At 33.4% G+C, this 24412-nt stretch overlaps 1 protein-coding gene and 1 long non-coding RNA gene across 3 annotated transcripts; both read right to left on the bottom strand.

The window, feature by feature from the left end:
• Positions 1-1944: 1944 nt before the first annotated feature.
• On the bottom strand, positions 1945-10294 carry LOC148253062 (uncharacterized). The gene is made up of 2 exons (XR_015813529.1): positions 10054-10294; positions 1945-2114 (listed from the first exon to the last, which is right to left on the bottom strand). It is a non-coding gene; the product is annotated as an uncharacterized LOC148253062 (long non-coding RNA).
• Positions 10295-10892: 598 nt separating this feature from the next.
• On the bottom strand, positions 10893-23472 carry HCF101 (ATP binding protein). Of its 2 annotated transcripts, none has more exons than XM_088207171.1 (15): positions 23288-23472; positions 23046-23186; positions 21459-21601; positions 21327-21377; positions 20881-21036; positions 20236-20379; positions 20015-20157; positions 19795-19864; positions 19528-19623; positions 19267-19356; positions 19062-19115; positions 18606-18729; positions 18157-18281; positions 12001-12123; positions 10893-11181 (listed from the first exon to the last, which is right to left on the bottom strand). In XM_088207171.1, exons 1-15 carry the CDS (start codon positions 23355-23357, stop codon positions 11107-11109), a joined length of 1605 nt encoding a protein of 534 aa, XP_088063297.1. In that variant the 5' UTR covers positions 23358-23472; the 3' UTR covers positions 10893-11106. The 2 variants fall into 2 exon arrangements, with proteins under 2 accessions (XP_088063297.1, XP_088063298.1); XM_088207172.1 differs by having other exon boundaries at positions 21459-21586.
• Positions 23473-24412: the final 940 nt, after the last annotated feature.

Here is a 24412-nt window from a genome sequence, read left to right as displayed (position 1 = left end):
CATGTATTACTTGTTTTGCGTGGTTTACCGTTAAATTGTGATACTAAAAATTAAATGTAAATGAAGAATTATTTGATTAAGTGAATGAATGAATGAATGATAGCCTTACTGGATATTCTGAGAGATGGTGGATAGACCGCGTACATAAGAAATCCAATCGTGAACGTTGTCTCATACCAGATGGGGTATTGATGATTGGTATTTTAGCGCTCATACTGGCCGGGGTATGGAGACGGTCCGTTTTCACCCCCATATCGGACGGTGTATTAAGGGATGATATTTTTGACTCTCATACTGGACGGGGTATGGGGACGATCGGTTAGTTAATAATGTTGAATAAGAGTTCACGTGTAGTGGGGACATCCCTATGGACCCCCATAGATACCAGTAGGTAGATAAAAATGTAAAGTTGTTGTTTTGTTAATTGAATATAATATTATGATATTGTTTGTGTTATTACCTCTATAGGTCAATTTTAGAAATCTCGCTACGGTAAGTATATAATAAATGATTTTATTTATGATAAATGAATTTACTTAAACTAAGAGCTCCATTAGTTATTTTTATTATTTTTACCAACATTCATTTCTGTATCGGTGAGTAGTATGATATTCTTACTACGCTAGTATAGCTAACTCTTTCATTAACCATTTCAGATCAAGAGGACCAAGATCCAGATCCCGATCCACAAGAGTGTTGCGAATAAGATGTCCAATTGTTTACTTTCTATTTATTTCTTTAATTTTTCGTTGTTATTTTAGAATGATCATTCCCGTAACCTTATTGGGTATTCTAAATTATTGTGTAAGAAATGTAAACTTTAACTTTATTATTTCACTTCCATATTCAATTTATAATTTATCCCCTTTAAAATTCTGGGCTGTTGCAGTTTTAGTTTAGATAGTAAAAAATGACAATGAGTTATGAGAGAGAGAAAAAAACTAAAAATATGAATGTCAGTAAATAAATAATCAAAAATAGAATATTTAATTTAGACTAGATCTAAATTATTATTTTAAAAATAAAAATTTAATTACTATGAAAATCACATATGACAATTTTAAATACGCACTAGTTATATAAATTTGACACCTAACACCTAAGTTAATGGTAGTATCGGCTGGTAACAAAAAAGACTAAATTAATTTTTTTTTTTTTTGAAGTATAAAGATTTATTTAACCAAAAACTTAAAAGAGATTAATTTAAATAAATTATAAAAATATAAAGACCTAACTATTGTTTTAGCTCAGTTTTATTAATAACATATTAAAAAGTTGCTAGGACCAACATCATCTATAAATGTAATTTACATTGTATTGTTAATGCAAATGTAATATAATATCAATACGCACTAGTTATATAAGATAATCCATCCCAATAGCAATGCTAATTTTCTTTCCTACACTGTTAAAATAATTAATTATAATTAAAATTTGAGAAAAATTAACACAATTCTTATTGTATGCCTATTCTTAAAAATATCAAAATTGAACTCAAAATTATATCTTGTGAGATTTTTTATTTTAATTTTTACAAATTTTTATTTATTTATATCTTATAATATTAAGTTATAAGTTAAATATAAATAACTATAGTAGAGAATATATATATATATATAGGGCAAAAAAGTTACGATGCCCTCCATTGATCTCTTGATACTGTTGTTACCTCCGATCATAGTCGTCCAAAACACCTACTTGATTTGACTATGCCGCTGGTTGAACATGACCCACAACACTGATTTAATTTGAATATGTTATTGCTTGAACATGACCCATCACTCGCAGTGTCTCCCACTCTTCTCCCCTCCTCCCCCCCCCCCCACTAACTCTGTGTCTTCAACTAGCCACAGTATGTACAATCATAGTGAAGAAATCTGTTGAAGTTCATGGATAGGGATTCCTTGAAGAAGTTTTAGAACAACAATAATTATGGAAGAAAAAAAGAAATGAAGAAGATCATATATTAAGAAAAATTGTAAACAATTTTTTACATCATTGTTGATTGGTGGGTTAGCTAAGGAATATCACATCTTGGTCCAAAAATCAACAGTTGACGAGTATGTGATTTCACCCAACATTTTTAGTGTAATGCATGGCTCATCTTTTGGTATCTAGAAAAGAAAAGAATGTTGTATTATAACATATTATATATATTTTTGTATATGTATGGATATATGTGTGTGTGTGTGTATTTATATGAGTAGTAGAAAGAGAATAGTTTTTGTAAGAAGTTACATAGCTTCCCTACAACCATTTGAGATCCTCAAAAGTTTTTTCGTGAACCAAACCAATAAGAATATGTGAATAAAAGCCAAAAACACAAAGGCAATGCGATGAACATAAAGCAAACATTCGATAAGAATGATAGAGAGAAAATTCAAGGCTTTAAAAAGAATAAAAATGACATTTCAAAGACTTTAAGGGTAAATTATAAGTACTTATAACTTCCTTCATATTTTTATGTACATATACCTTAGAAACATAATATCAATTCCTTATTTAACCTAATACACACATTTTACACATCCCTTCTCTTTTATGTATGACCCACATCTTTCTCCCATGGGACTTGGGCCGTGGGCTGTGGAACACAAAGCCCTTTAACATCCTCCCTCAAGATGGAGAATTTCTACTCTCATCTTGCTCATGTGTTGATCAAGAACTCTACTAGATAATGCCTTTGTGAATATATTTAAAAGCTGATGTTAACTTCCCACATGCTTTGTAATACTTCCTTCTTGAATCCTTTCCTACACCAAGTGACAATCAAGCTTGATATATTTTATCCACTCATGGAACTCTGGATTCTTAATTATACGTATTGTTGCCTTGTTGTCATAATGTAATATTATAGCTCACAGATTGTTAATACCTAAAGCATCCAATAAATATCCTATCTAAGTTACCTCAAAACATATGTTTGTTATGGTTTCGTACTCTACCTCATCTGATGATGTATAAACTGTTTGTTGTTTCTTAGACTTCTAATATATCAGCGAGCTCCCAAGTAAAATATAATAACCTTTCACTAGCCTTCTCGTGTCCATACATCCACCTAATCACTGTTACTATATGCATTGAGCTTCAAGTCTGATTGGTTTGAATAAAACAAGCCTTGTCTTGGTGCTCTTTTTTCATACTTTATATGCTATATTTAAGTGTTTATTTATTGGCTTCTCCATGAATTGGCTTAAGAGGTGCCTTAAAAAGGCTAAGTCAGATCTTGTTATGATTATATACATTAGTCTCTCGACGAGTCTTCTATATATACTTGGGTTAGCAATAAAATCCTCATATTCCTATAATAACTTTATATTTTACTCCATAGGGACTTATGAAGGCTTTCCTCCTAATATACATGTCTCCTTCAATAAATCAAGTGCATATTTTCTTTGATAAATATGGATCCCTCTTTTGACTTAGCCATTTTGATCCCAAAAAATACTTGAGATTTCTTAGATTTTTACTTTTGAATTCCTTGTTCATAACCTCCTTCAACTTATTAATTTTTTTATTGTTATTCTCTGAAATAATTATTTCATCCACATACACTAGTGCTGCAATGAAATTATTATTATCCTTTCTTACAAATAAGCTATAATCTATTTACATTGTGTAAAACCTTGTTCAATAATAAACTCTAAAAATTTAGCAACCATTCTCTTGAAGTCTGCTTTAATTCATATAAACTTTTTAATATCTGCATACCTTTTTCTTTGTCTCACCAGGATATCCCGAAGGTAACTCTATGTAGACTTATTTATCAAGATCATCATGAAGAAAAACATTACTTACATCAAATTGTCTGAGATACCATCCTCTTACTATTGTTAGTGATAGAAGCAACCTAACTCGCATAATCTTTTCCATTAGAGAGAATATCTCGTGATAGTCCAGTCCCTCCTTATGACTATAACCTTTAGCAACAAGTTTTGTCTTACATCTCTCAAGTGTTTGATCAACTTTATACTTGTATTATACACTCACTTGCATCTAATTAGTTTTTTCCTAAGAAAAGTTTTTTAACTTCTAAGTTTTGTTTTCCTCTAGGGCCTTTATTTCACTCTTCATTACTTCTACTTAATGAAAGCTCTCACAAGCTTTTTTGTATGTGTTAGGTTCTGATTGTGAACTCACAGCCAATAGATATCTCTATGATTATGATGGATCTTATTGTACATTATAGTGGATGAGATAGGAATTACTCCTCCTAGTTGTTGAGGTTTTTCATCTGATCCTTTTAGTTCAGATTTCAATTACTTAATTGACTCACACACATAATCATTTAGATGTTGAAGGACCTTTTTAATCTTGGTTGATCTCCTTCTAGGTACGGTTTATTTAGGTGGATGGATTTGAATGCAATTCTCTTCATCCATCTCCTCTTCTTCATCTATCTCTTTTTTTTTTCTTGATTCTATACAACTATATTTCTATTACACTCTATCTCTTGCCATTTTATTGTCTTTGTATGAATTGGAAGTTCCATGTGTCTTACCTCCTCATTAACTCCAATAAACGATTCATTTGTGCTTTTATTCCCCTTGTGGATTTTGAATGGAAATATCTCTTCATAAAAGATAACATTCTTGAGATGATCTCATTTCCTGTCTCTATGTTAAGTAAATTGTACCTTTTTAAACCAAGGTGTTGTGATAAAAAATAAGAACAAACCCCATGACAAATGGGAGACTCATATAGGGGAATATTTTTGTAATTCAAATATTCATGGATATGTGGTTGCAAGAGGACATAAGTGATCACGCAATGGCATGCCTCAAAAGCGTACTGGGAAGTGTCTGTGAAGGGAGATTGCTTGTCCGATCAAAAAGGAAAACAATTCTGGACATGCATTATTTCCTAAACGAGAAAATCCCGAGGATAGTAAGGTCATCTATAAACATTTTCCTAAATGGTATTTGTTCGGATTTTTTTTTAAGATGAAAAAAACTTAAATTTTCATTGATTTCACTCTCTCACATTTAACAATTTAAAGTACCTTTAAATAGACTTACATCAAATTCAAATTTTGTAAAAATAATCTACCACTATTTAAAAGATAAATATAAATCAAATCTCCTAAAAGATAAACTCTCATTAATAATATAATTTTAAAAAAATAAACATGTTCTAAATCTAAATAAAGATAAATCATATTTGAATTCAAATTAATAAATGAAATAATTTATAATTTATGCATTAATCTTCAATATTCTCCTTTAATATAGAAATTATAATCACTAAATTTATTTTGTTGGAGTACTTTTCTCCAATATTTCTTATTTGATCTTCATATTTTGAAGCACTTCTCTTCAATTCTTGATGCACTTCTCACCAACCTCCAATTATTGATGCACTTCTCATCAAAACTCTTTGGAGCACTTTTCTCCAAATTTTAAAGAAAGGTTTCTTATTCTTCTTCTTCAACCATATTTACTTGCTTATTCTTCAACATGTAATTTTTTTGTATATGTCCAAATCTTTTACAATAAAAACATTGTGATTTACCTTTATGCCAACAATCTTTTTTATCATGATTATTTTTCTTGTATAATCTGCATGGTGAAAATTTTCTTCTCTTTAATGTTGATAAAGACTTGTTTGACATTACAGCAATGAAAACTCCCTCAGTTGTTTTTTCATCTCTCAGTACTCTTCTTTGTTCCATAATCTGCAAAGCATTAATTAATTCTGTAACTGTAATTTTATAGAGATCTTTATAATCTTCAAGTGATGAAATTTTTGACTCAGATTTTTCTAATAAGCTCACAAGAATTTTTTCAACAATTATACTGTCAGAAAACTCTTCACCAAATAATCTAATTTTATTAACAATTGTCATGAGATTGTTAACATACTCCTTGATTCCTTTTGAATCTTTCATCTTTTAAATCTCAAATTTTCTCTTAAGATTCAAAACTTGCATCAACTTGGTTTGGTCATTGCCTAAATACTCAGATTTAAGCAAATCTCATATCTCTTTTGGAGTTTCACAAGTCATGATGCTAGTAAAAATCACTTCAGAAGCTGAAGAGTACAAGCAAGTTTTCGCTTTGTACTTTTTGAAATTTTCTTCATTATGATTCTTTAGTTGAGTTGCAGTTGGATGAAATGGAAATGGTGGGAGTTCACCATCATTTTCAACCACATTCCACAAATCAAAAGACGGTAAATATATTTGTATTTTCACAGCTTATAATTGATAATTTTCTCCTATAAAAATGGGAGGTGAGGCTAAAGGAAAGGTGTTTGAAGTCATATTTGATGTATGAAACTTTCTTATCTTCTCTTTCTATTTTTTTTCCTCACATATTCCTAATCAACAAAGCTCTAATACCACTTGTTGGAATTTTTTTTTCAGGATGAAACAAACTTAAATTTTCATTGACTTCACTCTCTCACATTTAACAATTTAAAGTACCTTTAAATAGATTTACATCAAATTCAAATTTACTAAAAATAATATACCACTATCTAAGAGATACATATAAATCAAATCTTTTAAAAGATAAACTCCTACTAATAACATAATTTTTTAAAAATAAATATATTTTAATCTAATTAAAGATAAATCCTATTTGAATTCAAACTAATAAATAAAATAATTTATCAGTTTTACATTAATCTTCAACAGTATTAATCACAAAAAAAGCCCAAAACAAATCCAAGAGATGGGCTAAAGGTCCCAAAAGAAACTCATCGGCCTGGAGATGCGCATAGAAGAAAGTGGACCAATCATTGGCCAAACCAAGGGCCTAGCAAGGCCTCACAGCCAAAGAAAGGCTTGGCCCGAGGAAGCTGCACCTTTGAACAAATGTAGTGTGCACACCCACTTGTGTGCCCGTGCGAGAAAGACCATCCACTCCCAAGAACAGCCCCCATGATTGGCTAAAACTTGAGCATGAGAGAAGGAGGCCTACAGATGCCGACGGATCTTACCGCACGTTGGGATGAGCACATGAGCAAGGCAAGTAGGCCATACATATGGCCACAATGCGCATACAAAGCCCTACATGTCTGCGAGCTGTACGCGCATGGGTACCGTGCACTTGGAGCGCACTTATGCAGATAAGGGATACCGCAAGCACGCAGGAACATACACATGAGCAGACCGCGTGCAGGATTGCATTTGTGTGGGTTGTCCCTACCCCAAACGCAATCAAGCCGCGCATGTGTGGAAGCTTCCTCACGCGCCTACCTCATGCGAATAAATTGTTTTGAGTCCGAAGAGGACTTCTTTTCTTCTTTTCCCTATCCCCACATGATTCCAAGCAAAAGAACTTCTACAAATTTTCTAATTTTCACATGTGATTAATATGTTGATATTTAGAAGGAATTCTACTGAAATTTGAAGTTTAAGAAAGATAAATACACAGAGATTTGGCTAAGAGGAGAGGAATTCTTCTTCAAGTAAATTAGTAACTATTTTAATTATTTTATTAAGTTTGGATTAGAATTAGAATATTTCAATATTTTGATTTACGCTTTCTAGTCTAAGTATGTTTAACTGTTCAAGTAGGAATATGTAATCCTACTTAGCACCCATAACTTAGTAATCACAACTTTTAATTTTGAGAATTTAATAAAATTAAAGCTTTGGTTTTTCAATTACTTTGCTAATTATGAATGGTCTTTAAGCATTTTCAAGTTAGGGAGTTTTAGGCCGCTTTTTTTGAGCTAAGGATTCAGAATCGACTTATTAGATAAGTCATGACGTCTTTTCTATTCCTTAATTCCTTTTCAAGTTACCTTGGTTTGCAAACAATTTAATTAATTGTGGTTCAAGTAGGGAGGGTAAATTAGGTGGTTAAACTTTTTGCTTGTTACATTGTGTGAGGTTCTGAGAGTCAAAACTATCCCTCCCCATCCCTTTTGCATCACAAAGAATACGTATCTCTTGGCTCTAGGATCCAACTTGTGTCTTCCTGCATTTAAGATTGATGCATATGCTAAACAACCAACTACTTTAAGATATTTATGTCAGGTTTAGTTTTGAATAATACCTCATATAGAGTCTTATTGCCAATTTCTTATGATGGAATCTTGTTCATCAAGTAAACTGCACCCAAACCATTTCACTCTTGTACTTTAAGTCAAGCCTGCTTTGAAGCTTTAAAGCCTTAGCTACATTGACTATTTGCTGATGCTTTCTTTCAATTCTCCCATTCTGATATTGTTTTCCTGCACAACTTTTATTAGTTACACCTTTATCTGCATAAAACTCTTTTGTCTTGAATCTTTGTCATTGTCACTTTGGATCATCTTAATTTTCTTACTAAACTAGGTCTCACTTAAAGTACAAAAGTTTTATAAATTAGGGCTAGTCTTAACCTTTGTTTTTAACAAATACACTTGAGTGTATTTACTATAATCATCAATAATTGAAAAAAAATTCTAACCATCATCCAAAACTTTATTACAGGGTCCCCAAATGTCATAATGAATTAAGTCAAGACAATGTTTTGTGTTACTTTCACTAATAGGAAAATGAAGTATGTGCATATTTGCTAAAGGACAAACATCACGTTTGTTGAGATAATTCCTTGATCCTTCGTCCTGACCTAAATTGGTAAAACCCATTCTTTACATCACCTACTCCAAGAATTCTCCACGTTATAAGGTCTTGTATCACACATAATTCTAGTGTAAATATTAAGGAGCATTTAGTGCTTCATGCTATTTTTTTATATATATTAAATTAAATTTAAATAACTGTACCCAAAATACATTATGTAGGATCAAATTATCATTTATTTTAATTGTTCCCATATGAGATACATTGATTTTATTTCCATTTAGTAAGACCACTTAAGGTAAAGTGTTATAAGTGATATTTAAGTACAAATGTGGTGATGTGATTATGTAATTAAATACATCGGTATCAATGATCCATGGGATGTTATGTTATTCTTCTGAATCTACTGCATTTATATTGTTATATAAAGACATATAAGAGAGACCAACAAATGTAGGCTCTTGTGAAAATCTTGAGGATGACCGAACCATATGAGCTAAGGGTTGACTTCCTTAAAGCAACTCTACAATTTGATTATATTACTCTTGTAAGAGAATGAGTTGCTTGTCTAACTTGGTTGTGATTGTTCAGTAACTAACACCTGATTGACATTAGAGTGTTTGACCTTACCTTGATCTTTCCATCCTTTCGAATAACCTTGAAGCTTATAATAAGCTTTAACATTGTGCTTAGGCATATTACAATTCGACCATACAACTTTATTTGAATTTGCCTTAAAGCATCTTCCGAGGGAATGTCCATTCATTTTATAATATGAATAACAATACATTTTCCGATTAGGATTTGGGCTTTTAGGGTTTTTATTTGCATCTTTCACACTAAATGCTAGGGCTCTATTCGATAAATTATCTACTAAGACTTTTGTCTGTTATTCTTCTTATTGTATAAGAGAATATACTTCTTTCAATCTGAGGAAGGGTTTAATTAACAGGACTTTAGCCTTAATAGCTTTATAAGACTTGTTTAATCCAATTAAAAACTTCATCACAAAGTCTCTCTACTTATATTCTACTATCTTTTTAACTCCTCCCACATGTATAATTCAATAATTCTTTATAATTCAATAGCTCATCAAATAAATCCTTCAACTTGGAAAAATAAACACTCATCGGATCTTGGTTTTACATAAGATTTGCAATCACTTGCTTCACCTTCGTGGTGTATTATGTCACATGCCTTTGTTCGAGTTCAAGTCATGGCTAATGCACTGTTTCAACATAAAACGCGTTACGCTTTATATTTGAGGATAATATGTTTTGAATCTACGTGATTACCATATCATTGCATTGTTACTAATGTGGTATTAATAGATCTTATGGATCTGTTGGTTTAGTTAGAGTTCCATCGAAGAACTCTTACTTGTTTTTAAATTCTTAGTGCCTTTTTCAGTACCCTTACTAATGTATGATAGTTATTTGTTTCAAGTGGATTAGTAATTAAAATTGCACCAGAGCTTTTATTCGCTCCAATATAATATAGACTACAAAGATTTGATGGATCTAGAATGATCATACCTGTAGACGACGAGTTTGGTTGAATAATGGTCTAGCTCATGTGTCCACTCTCCATTCCTCGCTTTGATACCATATAAGAAGTTACCTAGCTTCTTTCCAATGATTTGAGATCCTCCAACCTTTTCTCACGAGCCAAACTTACAAGACTCTATAAATAAAAGGCAGAAACACAAAGGAAATCAAGGAAACAAAACAAAGTATTCGAGAGGAATGATAGAGAAAACCTAGAGTTTTGAAAGAGTAAAAATGATGTTCTAAAGACTTCGAGGGTAAATGCGAACTATTTATATTTCCCCTCAAATTCCTATATACATACACCTTATCAGCATAATATAATTTTTTATTTAACCTAATATATATATATATATACACACACGTACACTTTACACGTACTCCCTCTTCTTTGGTGTGGCAGCTCGTGTCCTTTTCCTATCAAGCTTGGGCAGTAGACTTTAGAACATGAAGCCCTTTTAACAATTTTAAATTTACCATAAGAACTATCTCTCAAATCTTACTCGCTAGATCCTCAATGAGCTAACTTATCCTTATCCACGCCACGTCGTTTACAAAAACGTAAAGACGTCAATCTTCTAGTAGATTCAGAGTCTGACGTGTGAAAGTAAATGATAGAATCAAGTAAACTGATACGTGATGGCAACAACAGAATCAGGTTAGATCAGCTTTGTGGATGATTATGACTCAAACAAAATCTAAAATATAGTCAATTTGAATAATTTTGAATAGTATAAAGGTGTTTTGAGTATATATCCGATTTTTTTTTTATGCCCCAATATTCATTCAAAAATATAGAAGCATGAGAACGAAAAATTAAGAAAATATAAAGGCAAAGCAAAGAAGCTTTATAACTACCATAGATCTGTTTGTTTACAGCTACAACCAGACTTAAAAAAATATCTTTAACACTCTACACTACATCAATCTTCATCTCAGTACCATTTTTCCTTGCTGGAGAATCTAATGAGAACTTCAAAACTGTATTTGTGAAGCTGGTGATGCTGAAGTAGTTTACGAGTGTAAGAATTGAATGTAATATCATGCTTCCACAACCACTGGTTGAAGAACATCAACCAACCGCTCGATCATTTGCAGCTGATCATAAGGAGCGATCTGGAACAATATCACAAAGAAATCAAATAATTAATCATCACTACAAGATAATAGAGTTGAACAAAAAATTTGTATTGATAGGAATTGATCTAAAATCTATTGTTTATAACATTAGATCTGTGGCTATGAGAATATGCTGAACGATAAGAGTTATTTTCCAAAAAATTTAAAGCTCATAAAAACACAAATTTATTATTTATGTATTAACATTCACTACACAAATTTGAAAAAATTAAAATACCGAGGTGCTACCATTTAGTTTCCCTGCTCAATTCAGTGGATGAAGACCTGAATTGGACATATGAAACCTTGCTCTATGCCACAGTTATTTACGTGGGTGGCAAGAAGTACTGCGATGCAGGCATGTTTTTGCTAAACATAAATAAGATTAGCATAGCTATCGTGTGAAATCCGTAAGAAAAAGATTAGAAATCTTGAGTTTCAAGGTTATAATAATTGCAGCTATGAGAACTCATGATATTACTGATACCAATATCAGTCATTGCTAATTTTGATGGTTAAGAACTTTAAGAATGGAATGAAGTGCAGCTTCCAGGTTAGCAATCCTTATAGGTAAATATAGCTTTCAGACGGGTTGATCCTCATTTACAGAAGAGCATCATAATATGATATCATGTTATGCATTTCCAGTGCAGGGATATATTTTCTTGTTACACAATATAGAACCTCTACTTAAAATGAGAATATCAGCTGTCTAAGTCAGATTTTAGAGCAACTATATTCCAGTTGTGGTCAACTTTCTCCCAGATCCAGATATATATATATATAAATTACTATCAAAGGAGATGTGTCAATCACCTGGTTAAATCCATCTGGCCATGTTATTGACACAGCATAATTTCCCATAGGCCGGATTTCTTCAGGTTCAATATCTTCTGGAATGTCAGCATATTGAAGTTTTTGCTCACCGGTCCATTCATCCTGTTTAACAAAAGATAAAAGGATATAATAAAAATAAGAAGCACAGGAGAAGTTGAAACACATGCATGGAAAACTGAGCCTGTGTTGACAACAGAGAAATTCAACCGCCAACAAGAATTTGTCAAGGCAAGGCCTTTATTTCCAAGAAAGTAACATTTTGTTTGCTTCTGATCACTGGTGAAAAGACTTGGGATATGACTGTTACCAAATGCAGAATTTAATAAACATTTGGATTTTTTCCAGACAAGACCATCTTCTGAAAGCAACCAACAGGTTGAAGGTCTAGGATGGAATTTGAAGAAAATTTATTAGGTACTCCGATAGAACAGATCAGTTGGGAGCTTTATAAATATGATTTATGTAGAAAATGTTGTAATAAATTAGGTACTTCTTATTCTCCATTCTGTTATACAGAGTGGAATATTCTTAGTAGGTGAGGAGTCATTCTTCTAGAAGGTGAGGTGGCATGGTAACAACAGAAATCTTAGAAATCTGTTATCACCCCTTCTTTATATTTCTGAAAAGATGCCTGATTTTTTCTATAAATGGTCCCCTTTGGTGCCTGAAATTAATAAGAGAAAAAAAAGAGAATTCCTTCACAAAATCTCCATTCACAAAACTCTTCATAGTATCAAAACCCTGATCCGAGAGCTTCTTCTAGCTGAACCAGAATTCAAATGGCCACAAACAAGCTCAATTCCTCTCCTCCCGAAGTCTCTTCGGGTTCCTACCTCCCTGCAACTCCGAACCACAACCTAGTTGAGCAGGCATCATCGTTCATCACAAGGCACAAACTGAACGGACAGAACTACTTTCAATGGTCAACCTCTGTCTTACTGCTTATTCGCGGCAAGGGCTGCGACGATTACCTCACAGGTGAAACTATTCCTCCCGCAACCAGCGACCCAAGTTTTCGCGTCTGAAAAATAGAGAATAGCATGGTAATGTCGTGACTTATTAACTCAATAGTGCCCGACATTGGTGAAAACTTCATATTATATGAAACAGCGAAGGAAATCTGGAAAGCAGCTCGCGAATCGTACTCCAGCAAAGATAATATCTCTGCCATCTTCGAGGTGGAGTCGACTCTCCATGAGCTACGTCAGGGTGAGCTTTCTGTTACCCAGTACTTTAATTTACTAACCCGAAACTGGCAGCAACTGGATACCTTCGAGGAGCATCAGTGGAGTTGTCCAAATGATGCTCAGACATTCAGACTCTTTGTTGAGCAGAAAAGAATCTTCAAATTCTTGATGGGGCTCAACAAAAATCTGGATGAGGTTCGTGGACGGGTGTTGGAAATGAAACCACTACCCAGCATCCAAGAAGTATTTGCGGAAATCCGAAGAGGAGAGCAGGAGGGGGGTGATGATGGAAGAAGCTCAGCCTATCTACTCTGCCGAAAGTACCTCTGCACTCACCATGCGGTCTGATTCCCATGGAAAGAAGGGAAGACCATACTGTGATCACTGCAGGAGACTCGGCCACATCCGCGAGAAATGCTGGAAGTTGCACAAGACACCCAGCGAGAATAAGGCCAAAAGAACAGAGAGCAATGGAAACCGTCAAGGAAATATTGTTGCTTCCACTGTTGAAGAAAATATTACAGAAAGCAGTCCGTTCAATGCTGCACAAATGGAGATCCTTCGACAATTATTCAAGCAGAATTGTTTACCTACTCAGCCCGTGCGTGCTTTGGTGGCACAAAAAGGTAAAGCAACAATTGGTTTGACAGCATGTTCTTCAAAACAGGATACATGGGTGGTTGATTTTGGAGTATCAGACCATATGACGGATAATGTATCCCTATTTCAGAATTATAAAACACCATATTAGGATTTCACAATTAAAATTACAGACAAGTCAATCTCCGGAGTGGCTAGAACTGGTTCCATTGTTTTAATACCACAGTTGACCCTTCATTCATACTTTATGTACCAAAATTGGACTGCAATTTACTATCAATTAACAAACTTTCTGTTTATCAAAACTGTGTTGCTAAATTTGGTTTAAAAATGTGTGAATTTCAGGACTTGTAATTGGGGAGGACGATTGACAATGCTAGGATGCACTCAGGCTCGTATCTCCTTCAAACAAACCCTTTTGGAAGACAAGCTCAAACGGCAGTATGTACAAACTCTGTTTCTAAAAGTCAATCAAATAATGATCATGATATCATATTATAGCATTATCGCTTATGTCATCCAAACTTTTTGTATCCATAAAAAATGTTTCTCTTGTTGTTCAAAAATAAAAATCCACTTTTGTTTCAATGTAAAGTATGTCAAATCTCTAAACATAATCGAAACTCGTTTGCAAGTTTGCCATACAAGTCTTTCAAACCATTTACATTAATTCACAGTGATGTTTGGGGACCTTCCAGAGTTACTAACATATCCGAAAATAAGTGGTTTATATCATTTATTAATGATTATACTAGAATCACTTGAGTCCTCCTAATGAAAGAAAAATCCGAAATATGAGCTATTTTCAAAAAATTCAATACTATGATCCAAACCCAGTTTCACACCATTATACAAGTACTTAAAACTGATAATGTCTGTGAATATTTTGAAACCACTCTTGAGAAATACTTTGAGAAACATGGCATTATTCACCATAGTTCTTGTGTATACACTTCTCAGCAAAATGGCATAAACGAACAAAAAACCAAACATATTCTTGAAGTCACCAAATCCATTATGCTCACTATCTATGTTCTTAAGTTTCTTTGGGGAGAGGCAATACTCACTACGACTTATTTGATAAACCGAATGTCTTCCCGTATTTTGCATTTTCAAATACCCTATGATCTTCTCTCTCAGAACTTTCCTGATTCACATATCTTACACTCACTACCACTTAAAGTTTTCGGATGTTCTGCTTTTGTTCATATCCACTCACATCTTCGGGGGAAACTTGACCCAAGAGCCCTTAAGTGTACCTTTGTTGGATCCTCGTCAAATAAAAAAGAATACAAATGTTTTTTTCCGGATACACAACGATTATATAATACAATGAATGTAACTTTTTTTGAGAACCAACCTTTTTATCCCACTATTGATATTCAGGGGGAGCATTCTACTCAGAAATATCAAGTGTGGGATGTCAGCATCCCTTCCATTTACCCACAAACTTCACCTCCTCTAGAGTCTGATCCTAAACCTGAATCTACAGCAGAAACTAAGTGTACACTACCTGCAGTAAATGAGCTACGTGTCTATACTAGAAGGAACAAAGTTCGTGGGAAACAAGTACTGAAACCAACCAGGACTTGCCATGAATCTGTACCCACCCAATGGTTAAAGAATAAACAGGTAATGAGGTACTTGTTACTGACTCTGCTACTGGTATTGACTTACCTATTGCTGTAAGAAAAGGTACCAGATTATGCGCAAAATATCCCACACAAGATTATGTATCATTCGGCAATCTATCTCTGAAACATCATGCATTTGTGAGCAAACTTGACAGCAGTTCTTCAGAACCAAAGATAGTGCATGAAGCTCTTCAAATACTAGAGTGGAGTACAACAATTCAACAAGAGATTAGTGCTCTTGAAAAAAATGGGACATGGGAATTGTCTGAGCTACCTCCAGGGAAACGACTAGTTGGATATAAATGGATATTCATGACCAAGTACAACCCAGATGGGAGTGTAAATCGACTCAAAACACGCCTTGTGGCCAAGGGTTTTACTTAGTTCTATGGTATAGACTATCAGGAGACCTTTGCTTCAGTCGCCAAGCACAACACAATACAGGTACTAATCTCTCTTGCATCAAATCATGACTAGCCCCTTTATCAACTGAATGTAAAAAATGAATTTCTGAATGGTGATTTAGAAAAAGACATGAAAATCCCACCAGATTTGGAAGTAGAAGATCAGTCTCACAAGGTTTGCAGACTCAAAAAATCACTAAATGGACTCAAGCAATCCCCAAGAGCTTAGTTTGACAGATTTACTAGGGCTGTAAAACATATTGGGTATGAATAATGTCAATCAGATCACACTTTATTTGTCAAACACTGTATCTCAGGTAAAATATCAATTCTAATTGTGTATGTAGATGATATTATCCTCACAGGAGATCATATTGAGGAAATTCGAAGACTTAAAGAGTTTCTGGGCAAGGAATTCGAAATTAAAGATCTTAGAATGCTCAAGTACTTCCTAGATATGGAAATTGTCCGGTTTAAAAAAGGAATTTTAGTATCACAACGGAAATGTCCTGAATCTCTTGAAGGAAACAGATATACTTGGTTGTAAACCTGCAGATACGCCTATGGATCCAACAATGAAACTGAGATCTACAGAATGTGAGAAGACTATTGACAAAGAGAGGTATCAGAAACTGGTCGGGAAACTAATATACCTGGCACACACAAAACCAAACATCAACTTTGCAGTCAATACAGTAAGTCAATTCATGAATCAATCGTTAAAAATACATATGAAGGCCGTGTACAAAATTTTGAGGTACCTAAAAAAGACACTGGGTCAATGATTAATTTTCTAAAAGAAAATAAACAGGGATATTGAAGTCTTTATTGATGCTGATTGGACAGGATCGATAATCGACAGGAGATCCACTTCTGGCTACTGCACATTTCTGTGGGGAAATCTGGTCACATGGCGCAGCAATAAGCAATCTGTAGTATCCCCTAACAGAGCAGAATCCGAATTTCGAGCACTTGCACATGGAATTTGTGAAGGGATATGGATGAGAAGAATACTACTAGAATTAAAGACATCTATTGATACTTTTATGAAAGTGTGGTATAACAATCAATCAACAATCAGCATACAGGACTAAGCATGTAGAAGTAGATCAACATTTCATCAAAGTAGAGATTGAAGATAGAACCATAGCTCTTATGCACAACCCTTTAAATCAACAAGTTGCTAACATCCTAACAAAGACACTACCAAAACAGATATTTGATAATATTGTATCCAATCTAAGTTTACTCAATATATATGTAAACTAGATTGAGGGGAAGTGTAGAAAATATTGTAATAAATTAAGTACTTCTTCTTCTCCATTATGTTATATAGAGTGGAATATTCCTAGTAGGTAAGATGTCATTCTTCTAAAAGATGAGGTGGCATGATAATAACAGAAATCTATTATCACCCTTCCTCACATTTCTGAAAAGATGTCTGATTTTTTCTTCTATAAATAGCACCCTTTGGTGCCTAAAATTAATAAGAGAAAAAAGTGAGAATTTCTTCACAAAATCTCCATTCACAAAACTCTTCAATTTATACATTTCAATCTTTTTCCATAATTGGTGTACAGTGATTTGAAATAAACCAATCATAGTTATAGCGTCTACCAGCTATCTCTATTTCTGGAGCACCTAATAGTTGCCCGGGTTTCAGTTGCTTTCATCATTTGGTACATTATTAATATTCCTGTACAAGTCTCAAAATACATGTTAACTTCCATGGTTCTACCTCTAGCTCAATCCATTTACTTGATAGGCAATTCACATTTATAGGCTTCTGGTTTTGTCCTAGACTCCCATATTATTGACAAAATCCTTCTATGTTAAATGATGAGAATACCTGGTTGAAAAATCAATATCCTACAAAAGTGAATCAACTTTGATTATTTAACATACTGGCTCAGATGTTTGTGTTACTGTTTCAAATAAATTCCTTTTGCTGATATATTTTCATTTACTTTATTCTCTTTTCTCCATTTATCCTGTTCCTCTAAAATCTTATCTGATTTCACAAAATCAACCTTTCACATGCTGAAAATAAAAATAAGATTCCCTGACATCCCTTGTCCCATTAGCAGACAGAAACCTGACAACTAAGAACTCAGCTTCAAAGGTTTGGTTGCTGAATGAGATTTGCACACTAAATGTGTCAGATTACTCAGTTCACATAGTAGAAGGTTTTGATGAGGACCTAAAATCAATATGCATTGAAATTTTATTACAATAATGAATGTTTCAACAAGAGAATTCACAAATTACGAAGTAATTAGGAAAGGAAAGAAGAAAAAAAATCTTATATACCACACTTTGTGCAGAGCGATCATTCCTTCTCACAGTAGCAGGATGCAGAAGGAATTCTTCATCTGAATCTGGTACCTTCACCCTGATTGCCTTGAGTGATTTATCATAGGTTACAGCAGTTGATACTGGAGTATTGGATAATTACAAGGTTAATTTTAATCAGTTTGTAAACAACTGGAATTTAAAAGAAAAACTATCATACTCAAAAATCTCCAAATTGGTTCACAACTCCAAAATGTTGAAGTTTGATTTTTTCCTAGACAAAAAAACAAGTTCAGAGGGAAAGCTTTCTTAAAATCTTAGGCTCTTGTTTTGATTTGTAGGGATACAAAGCTAAATACAAAACTTAAAACTTCAAATCAGGCAAATTCAAAAATGTATGCAGCATTACAAAACCATAATCATCCCATTAAACAAGTTACCAAGACTAGATAGAATTAGGGAGGTACCTTGTTGGCGAATCTTGGCACACTGTTGTACAACACACACGCCAAGGTTCTGAAATATTTTGGCAACTTCACCTTGAGGATCAGCCACAACCTCAGGCATCCCACTATCTCCAGAAGCAGATAGCTATGGAGATAAAAATGTGACAAATTTTCACTTTGCTTATGGTTGGCGGGCACATTATATTTTCCAACAATATACTTCTAAAGCACAAATCTTATTTGATCAAGTGTCTCTTATAACATGAACTTAATAATCAATTTGCATTTATAAATACAAAAAAGCATGCTCAAGGAAGATGAACTTGGGAAAGGGGAATCTGGAATTGCCATCAAACAGAGACATATAGACCAATTATGATGTCAAAGATGCGATCACATTTACAACTAGAAGTCTGTGCATTCATAGCAGAATTCACAGGGTAATCACCAATAAGAATATGCTTATAAAACACGTACAGTTGGTCTAATGGGAAGATCAAACAGATGAGGTATACCAAATTGCTGGACAACCTGCAAAAGATATTATCTAAATTATCAGGGAAACAATTGTTTTGATACTTGAATGTAAACAATTTTCTAGCTATCATCACTGCTTGGCTTCATTAAAAGAATTTACTCTATGGACAAATGAAAGAAATTAATAAATGGACAACCTGCATACCTGAGAACCTGAACCTCTGCCAAAAGGATAATAACGTTTTCCATCAGCATCAAAGTGGCACATATTCTCAACTACAGCAACGGACGGAACCTATACCATGAACAAGCAAAATATGTAATGACAAGGGAACCCCATAATAATTAGTCCATTGAATATAAAATGACAAGTTCCATCCATATTCTAAAATGTCTATAAAGCTTAATCTGTTTTATGATATTAACATGTTAATTTAACAAGGAATATTTAAGAAGAGAGAAGCACCTTAAGCGTTGAAAACATGCGTACTCCTTTTGCAACATCAATGAATGCCAGCTTTTGAGGGGTGGTAACAATAACAGCAGCAGTTAATGGCACCACCTGCATATCTCATTTTACTTAATATTAAACATGAATATATAGAGAGTAGAATTTTGAGCAGAGAGCTTATTTGCAATTTGCAAATATATGTATCTAAAAGGAGAAAAATATATAGAAATAGATCAAATAAATTGTTGATTTTAGTAGAGGTGGAGGAAATTAGAAGACAACCTGGCATAATGTGAGCTGAATATCGCCAGTTCCTGGTGGCATGTCGATGACCAGGTAGTCCAGCTCTCCCCTGCAATGGTAGAACTAATCAGGTTCTCAATAATGTATTACTCTCTGGAAATCAACCTGGAATATTTACTACCAACCGCATCAAACGATGTAATCGAGTAATTCTTTTTTCTACCAAAACAAACTTTATCGATAACAAGAAACACCATACCATTCTGTAGTCGTAAGGAGTTGGTTGATGACCCCAGAAACCATGGGACCTCGCATTATTGCACGACCTTGCCCAGCAAATCCAAAAGATACCAACTTGACTCCCAAGTATTCAGTTGGAAAAATTGTCCTCTTCTCTGGGTTCTATAGGAAGTTTTATAAGGTCATAAGAGCAGTGCTTTAAATAACTAAACTAGAGTTCAATTAATTACTATTTACTACCATTTCCAGTAGTCGGTTTTCTGGGGAGACCATAGTTGGCAAACTAGGACCATAGACATCAGCATCAAAGAGACCAACTCTCGCACCCATATCAGCGAGAGTGTATGCAAGATTTACAGCTACAGTTGATTTTCCAACACCTCCCTGCAAAATTTTTAACAAATAGGTGTTATGAGCGAAGGACAAAAGGATAGCATATATCAATCAGGTTTTGATACCAGCAAAAGACACTTCCCTTTTTGTTTTTATCCTTCGCTTCCTTATTGCAAGAACTGATTTCTATGTGCACCACATTCTCTGCTCGATATCTTAAAAACCATTTAACTTGGTACATATAGAAAATTTTCTCTGAAAAAATATATATGAGAAGGAAGCAGGTTCCTGGAAAGATAATAATTCAATTCCACTGTGATCAAGAAAAGTTAATAAAACTTAAGTGAATAGAACAACCTTCAGAACTTTTTTTCCCTTTAGCTTAATACCAAATTAGGGTTATCCAGTATTAACCAAAAACATATACAAAAGTAGTTACTTCTTAAAAAAGAAAAATGAACAGAAATCAGCGGACAGTGACATGAGATAGCATCAGGACGTAGCGTGACATATTGAATCCCATGAAGAACCAAGAATTCACAGGAAATTTACCTTACAACTCGAAACTGCCACAATGTTTGAAATTGTCTGTAATCCTGCCGGAAGTTGCTCGGCAAAAATAGGTCTGGCTGGTTGAGCTGACATTGTCACGTTGACTTTTTTAACCCAAGGAAGCATCAGCACCACCTCATTTGCCTGCTGCTCGAACTGTCAAGAAAGAAAAAGTTTTTATTCTTTCAATGTTGTGTATGAGCTTGAGCAAACTGGTACTGCAAAAATGTTTAACCTTTTGCGGAAATCTTTCGCATAGAGTAGACAAAAGGAAAGAGAAGAAATGAGGAGCAAACACTGGAGAGTTTTTTTTTTCCCCAACTTTCAAGGAATTGTGTCCATGCATTTCTATTAAAAATCAATTTTATATGAGTTCATGAAACAAAAGTCTACCATTTCAAACATATGCTAGTTCTTGATCAAGCAATGGTGATTGTGTCATTTACCATGTCCTTGATTGGACATGCTGGTGTTGTGAGCTCTAAACGAAAGGAAACCTGTAATACGACAAAATATTTTAGCACAAGCACTACACTAAGAAACTTAACAAGAACCTTCAGAATACAGCTCTAAATGACCTCTCCCAAAGCCTCATTGACAAACAAATCTTTCACAAAGCCACACGAGACAATATCTGTTCCAAAGTCTGGATCAATTATTTGGGACAATGCTCTCAATACATCATTCTCAGCAGCATCAGTTGTTTCTGCAGAAACATCAACTACAATAAATTTTAAAGGAACAAAAAATTATTTGGCAAATACTTGTTGACATATCAAATAGAAGAAAGGAAAGCAAAAAAGAATGAGATACAACCATGATAGCATAGCTACAAAGGGAAGCAGAATGGGAATGACAGTGTTATAATCTGGGTAACATGATTACTTTAGAATGTTTTGACAGCTAAGAATTTCCCCTGCAACCTGCCCCTCCATCCCAAGAAAACAGAGGCCAGGATAGTACATGTGAATTTAATGATTAAAGGTATCTATGTTATTGATGTCCATAACTTCAGTAACTGTGAAAAGCTCTACAAATAAAACTGAGTGCTTTTTGGCCTAAGGTTACCCAGTCTCTCTGAACGACTCTCAGGTTCTACTCTCATGACCACATATCTAGCGGATATTATCGTTTATCGCAAAGAAATAAGAAAAAAGAAATTCAACAATCAACAAACTTCACTTGCAAATAAATATCCCAAGATCTTCATTCATCACTCTTAGGCTCACTGCATGGAATTAATAGTTTTAGGAGGGATTTACCTGTGCAAATTTGGATCTATGGGTTACTCTTACAAGTATATTGTTCTATAAAGGCATATTATTATAAAGTGAATTCTCACATTTTAGTTCATAATATACATAACCATGATTAACTATGCCCAAAAGAGAGAGAATATTCTGTTTCACATCTCCTGAATATTCAAGATCAAATCCCACCAACAGGCAGCCACAATTCACAAGTGATGGAGACATTAGCAATAAACAAATACCATTACATTATTAAAAGAACCAAGACATTTTACTGGTGGTTAATTTCTCTTAGAAAAATATAAACTTAAAGATGATAATTTGTGATTTAGAAGGTCAGGAAGACAAAAATTTGTGGTATGTGCCTCAGTTTGTGAATTTATGAATTTATCATGTCTTGTTTATGCTCAGTTATTTTATTTGTGAATGAAAAAACCAAACACTGAACACAAATTTTCATGGTTCCCAACCGAGCAAGAAATTTGGATATTCAAGTTCGGGTTAGTTGAATAATTCAAACCTTAAAATCACCTCGAAGTTAAATCCAAACTCCCCTGAAAAATTTAGCCCTACCAAGCTTGATTCAAACTTGAGTAACTTCGAATTTAAATTCAATAAAACATAATATTAGAGTATATATATATATATATATATGTAAACATGTAAAAGTGTGCATATTATAAGTATAAAATATAAATGCTTATCTTTATAAATTTATAATAACAATTAATATTTATTGAAGATCATCAAAATTTTGGCTCATACACTTAACTTTTAGAAAATAGATACTTAGAAAATAGATACATTCATATAACAAAGAACCTTAAACAAAAAATAATATATTTTAAAGTCTCGAAAACACACGCGCGCACACCCACACAGCATGATAACAATGTGCTTAAGATAATCCTCTACCTTCGATAGAAGCAGCTTTAGCTCTAAGGCAGGTCAGAGCGGACAGTTTACGCGATAGCCACGTAGAATTCTGAAGCTTCTGAGCCTGTAGAGAGAATCTTACAGCTGGTAGCAGGAGAGACTTCTCTGAGTTGAGTGATCCTGAAAAGATAGAACAAATTTCCTTTTTAATTTCAACTGAAATAGGTAAGTCTAGGGGAAAAAAAAAACAAAGAAAGAATGGGGAAACTTTATTGAATTACCTCTCTTTGATTGTGATTTTGTTCCTTCATATGAAAGATACGGCCATGATGGAGCATGAAGAACTTGCATTTTAGGCAGGCACAGAGAGAGAGAGAGAGAGAGAGAGAGAGAGATTTCAGTAACACAGACGAGCTGGGAGTTGTCCGAGCGTTCTCTGTGAACCTCACGTTCATCCAGTGATAAAAAGTGATGTTATAATATTCATTTTCAAAGGCGACGCGACCGAATCAAAACGACAGTGTTTTGCAAATACATCAATGGGCAAAGGCCAGGAAGGAGAAAATGAGTGCGCGAGCAATTTATTTATTTATTTATTTTTTAAACATAATGTTGTCGTATATTAAGTTGGGTCTCTGTCATATTAAATGTTATTTTATGTAAATCTCTATTCAAATTAATTGTGAACGTAACATGCCAATGATTCTTTTCTATACTGTGTTTAATTTACTTTTAACGTTTATATAATTTAGAATATTTATTTTTAAATAAGTGTTTTCGATTGTTGTCATGATATAAATGTTATTTTATATAATTAAATTGTGTTATTGTGTAGTAAGAAAAATATTTTTCAATCCTAAAATATCACTACTGTTTTTAGGTTACTTTTAAATTTTATATCATTTCTAATTTATAAATGTAAAACATATTTATTTTTAATTTCTCCGTTAATCCCCATTTCAAATTTTTTTAAGATATGAGCTTAAATCATATCTTTAATTTACAGGAATTAAATTTTAACTCTTAAAATTTTTTAAAAAGAATAAAACTATGATTATCATCCAAATTAGATTATAATTCCATTGTTAAAATCAATATAAAGAATTAAATAGAAGAATAAGCAACTAGAATTAGATGAAATACAATCTTAAGGAGTGGCGAAAAGAAAAATTTTAGAGTTTGAAATTTGATTTTTTGAAAATAAAATTATAATATAAAGTGTACATTGAATTAAAAATAGATTCAAACGGAACCATACAAATGTGATCCAGCCTAATTTTAATTTGAAATTACCATAAAATCAATTTAAAAATAGGATAACTAAAACATGTTTGTATAATTTTTAAAATTATAAAAAAAATATATATATATAATATAATATAAAATTTCTTTTCGAGATTACTGGA

Source organism: Carica papaya, chromosome 7 (assembly GCF_054855325.1).
Source record: "Carica papaya isolate Zhongbai chromosome 7, ASM5485532v1, whole genome shotgun sequence".
Taxonomy (NCBI): Eukaryota; Viridiplantae; Streptophyta; class Magnoliopsida; order Brassicales; family Caricaceae; genus Carica; species Carica papaya.
Note: the sequence above shows the minus strand (reverse complement) of the source record. Positions and strands in the feature narration are given on the sequence as shown.

What these genes read in the sequence shown, in the direction of transcription:
- HCF101 (XM_088207171.1), bottom strand. Translation starts at nt 23,357, where the DNA reads ATGCAAGTTCTTCATGCTCCATCATGGCCGTATCTTTCATATGAAGGA. An exon ending in TGGCAGTTTCGAGTTGTAAG is followed by an intron (nt 20,380 to 20,880) that starts GTAAATTTCCTG and finishes AAAATTTTGCAG; the next exon opens with GGAGGTGTTGGAAAATCAAC. An exon ending in GGCCAGATGGATTTAACCAG is followed by an intron (nt 11,182 to 12,000) that starts GTGATTGACACA and finishes ATATTGTTCCAG; the next exon opens with ATCGCTCCTTATGATCAGCT.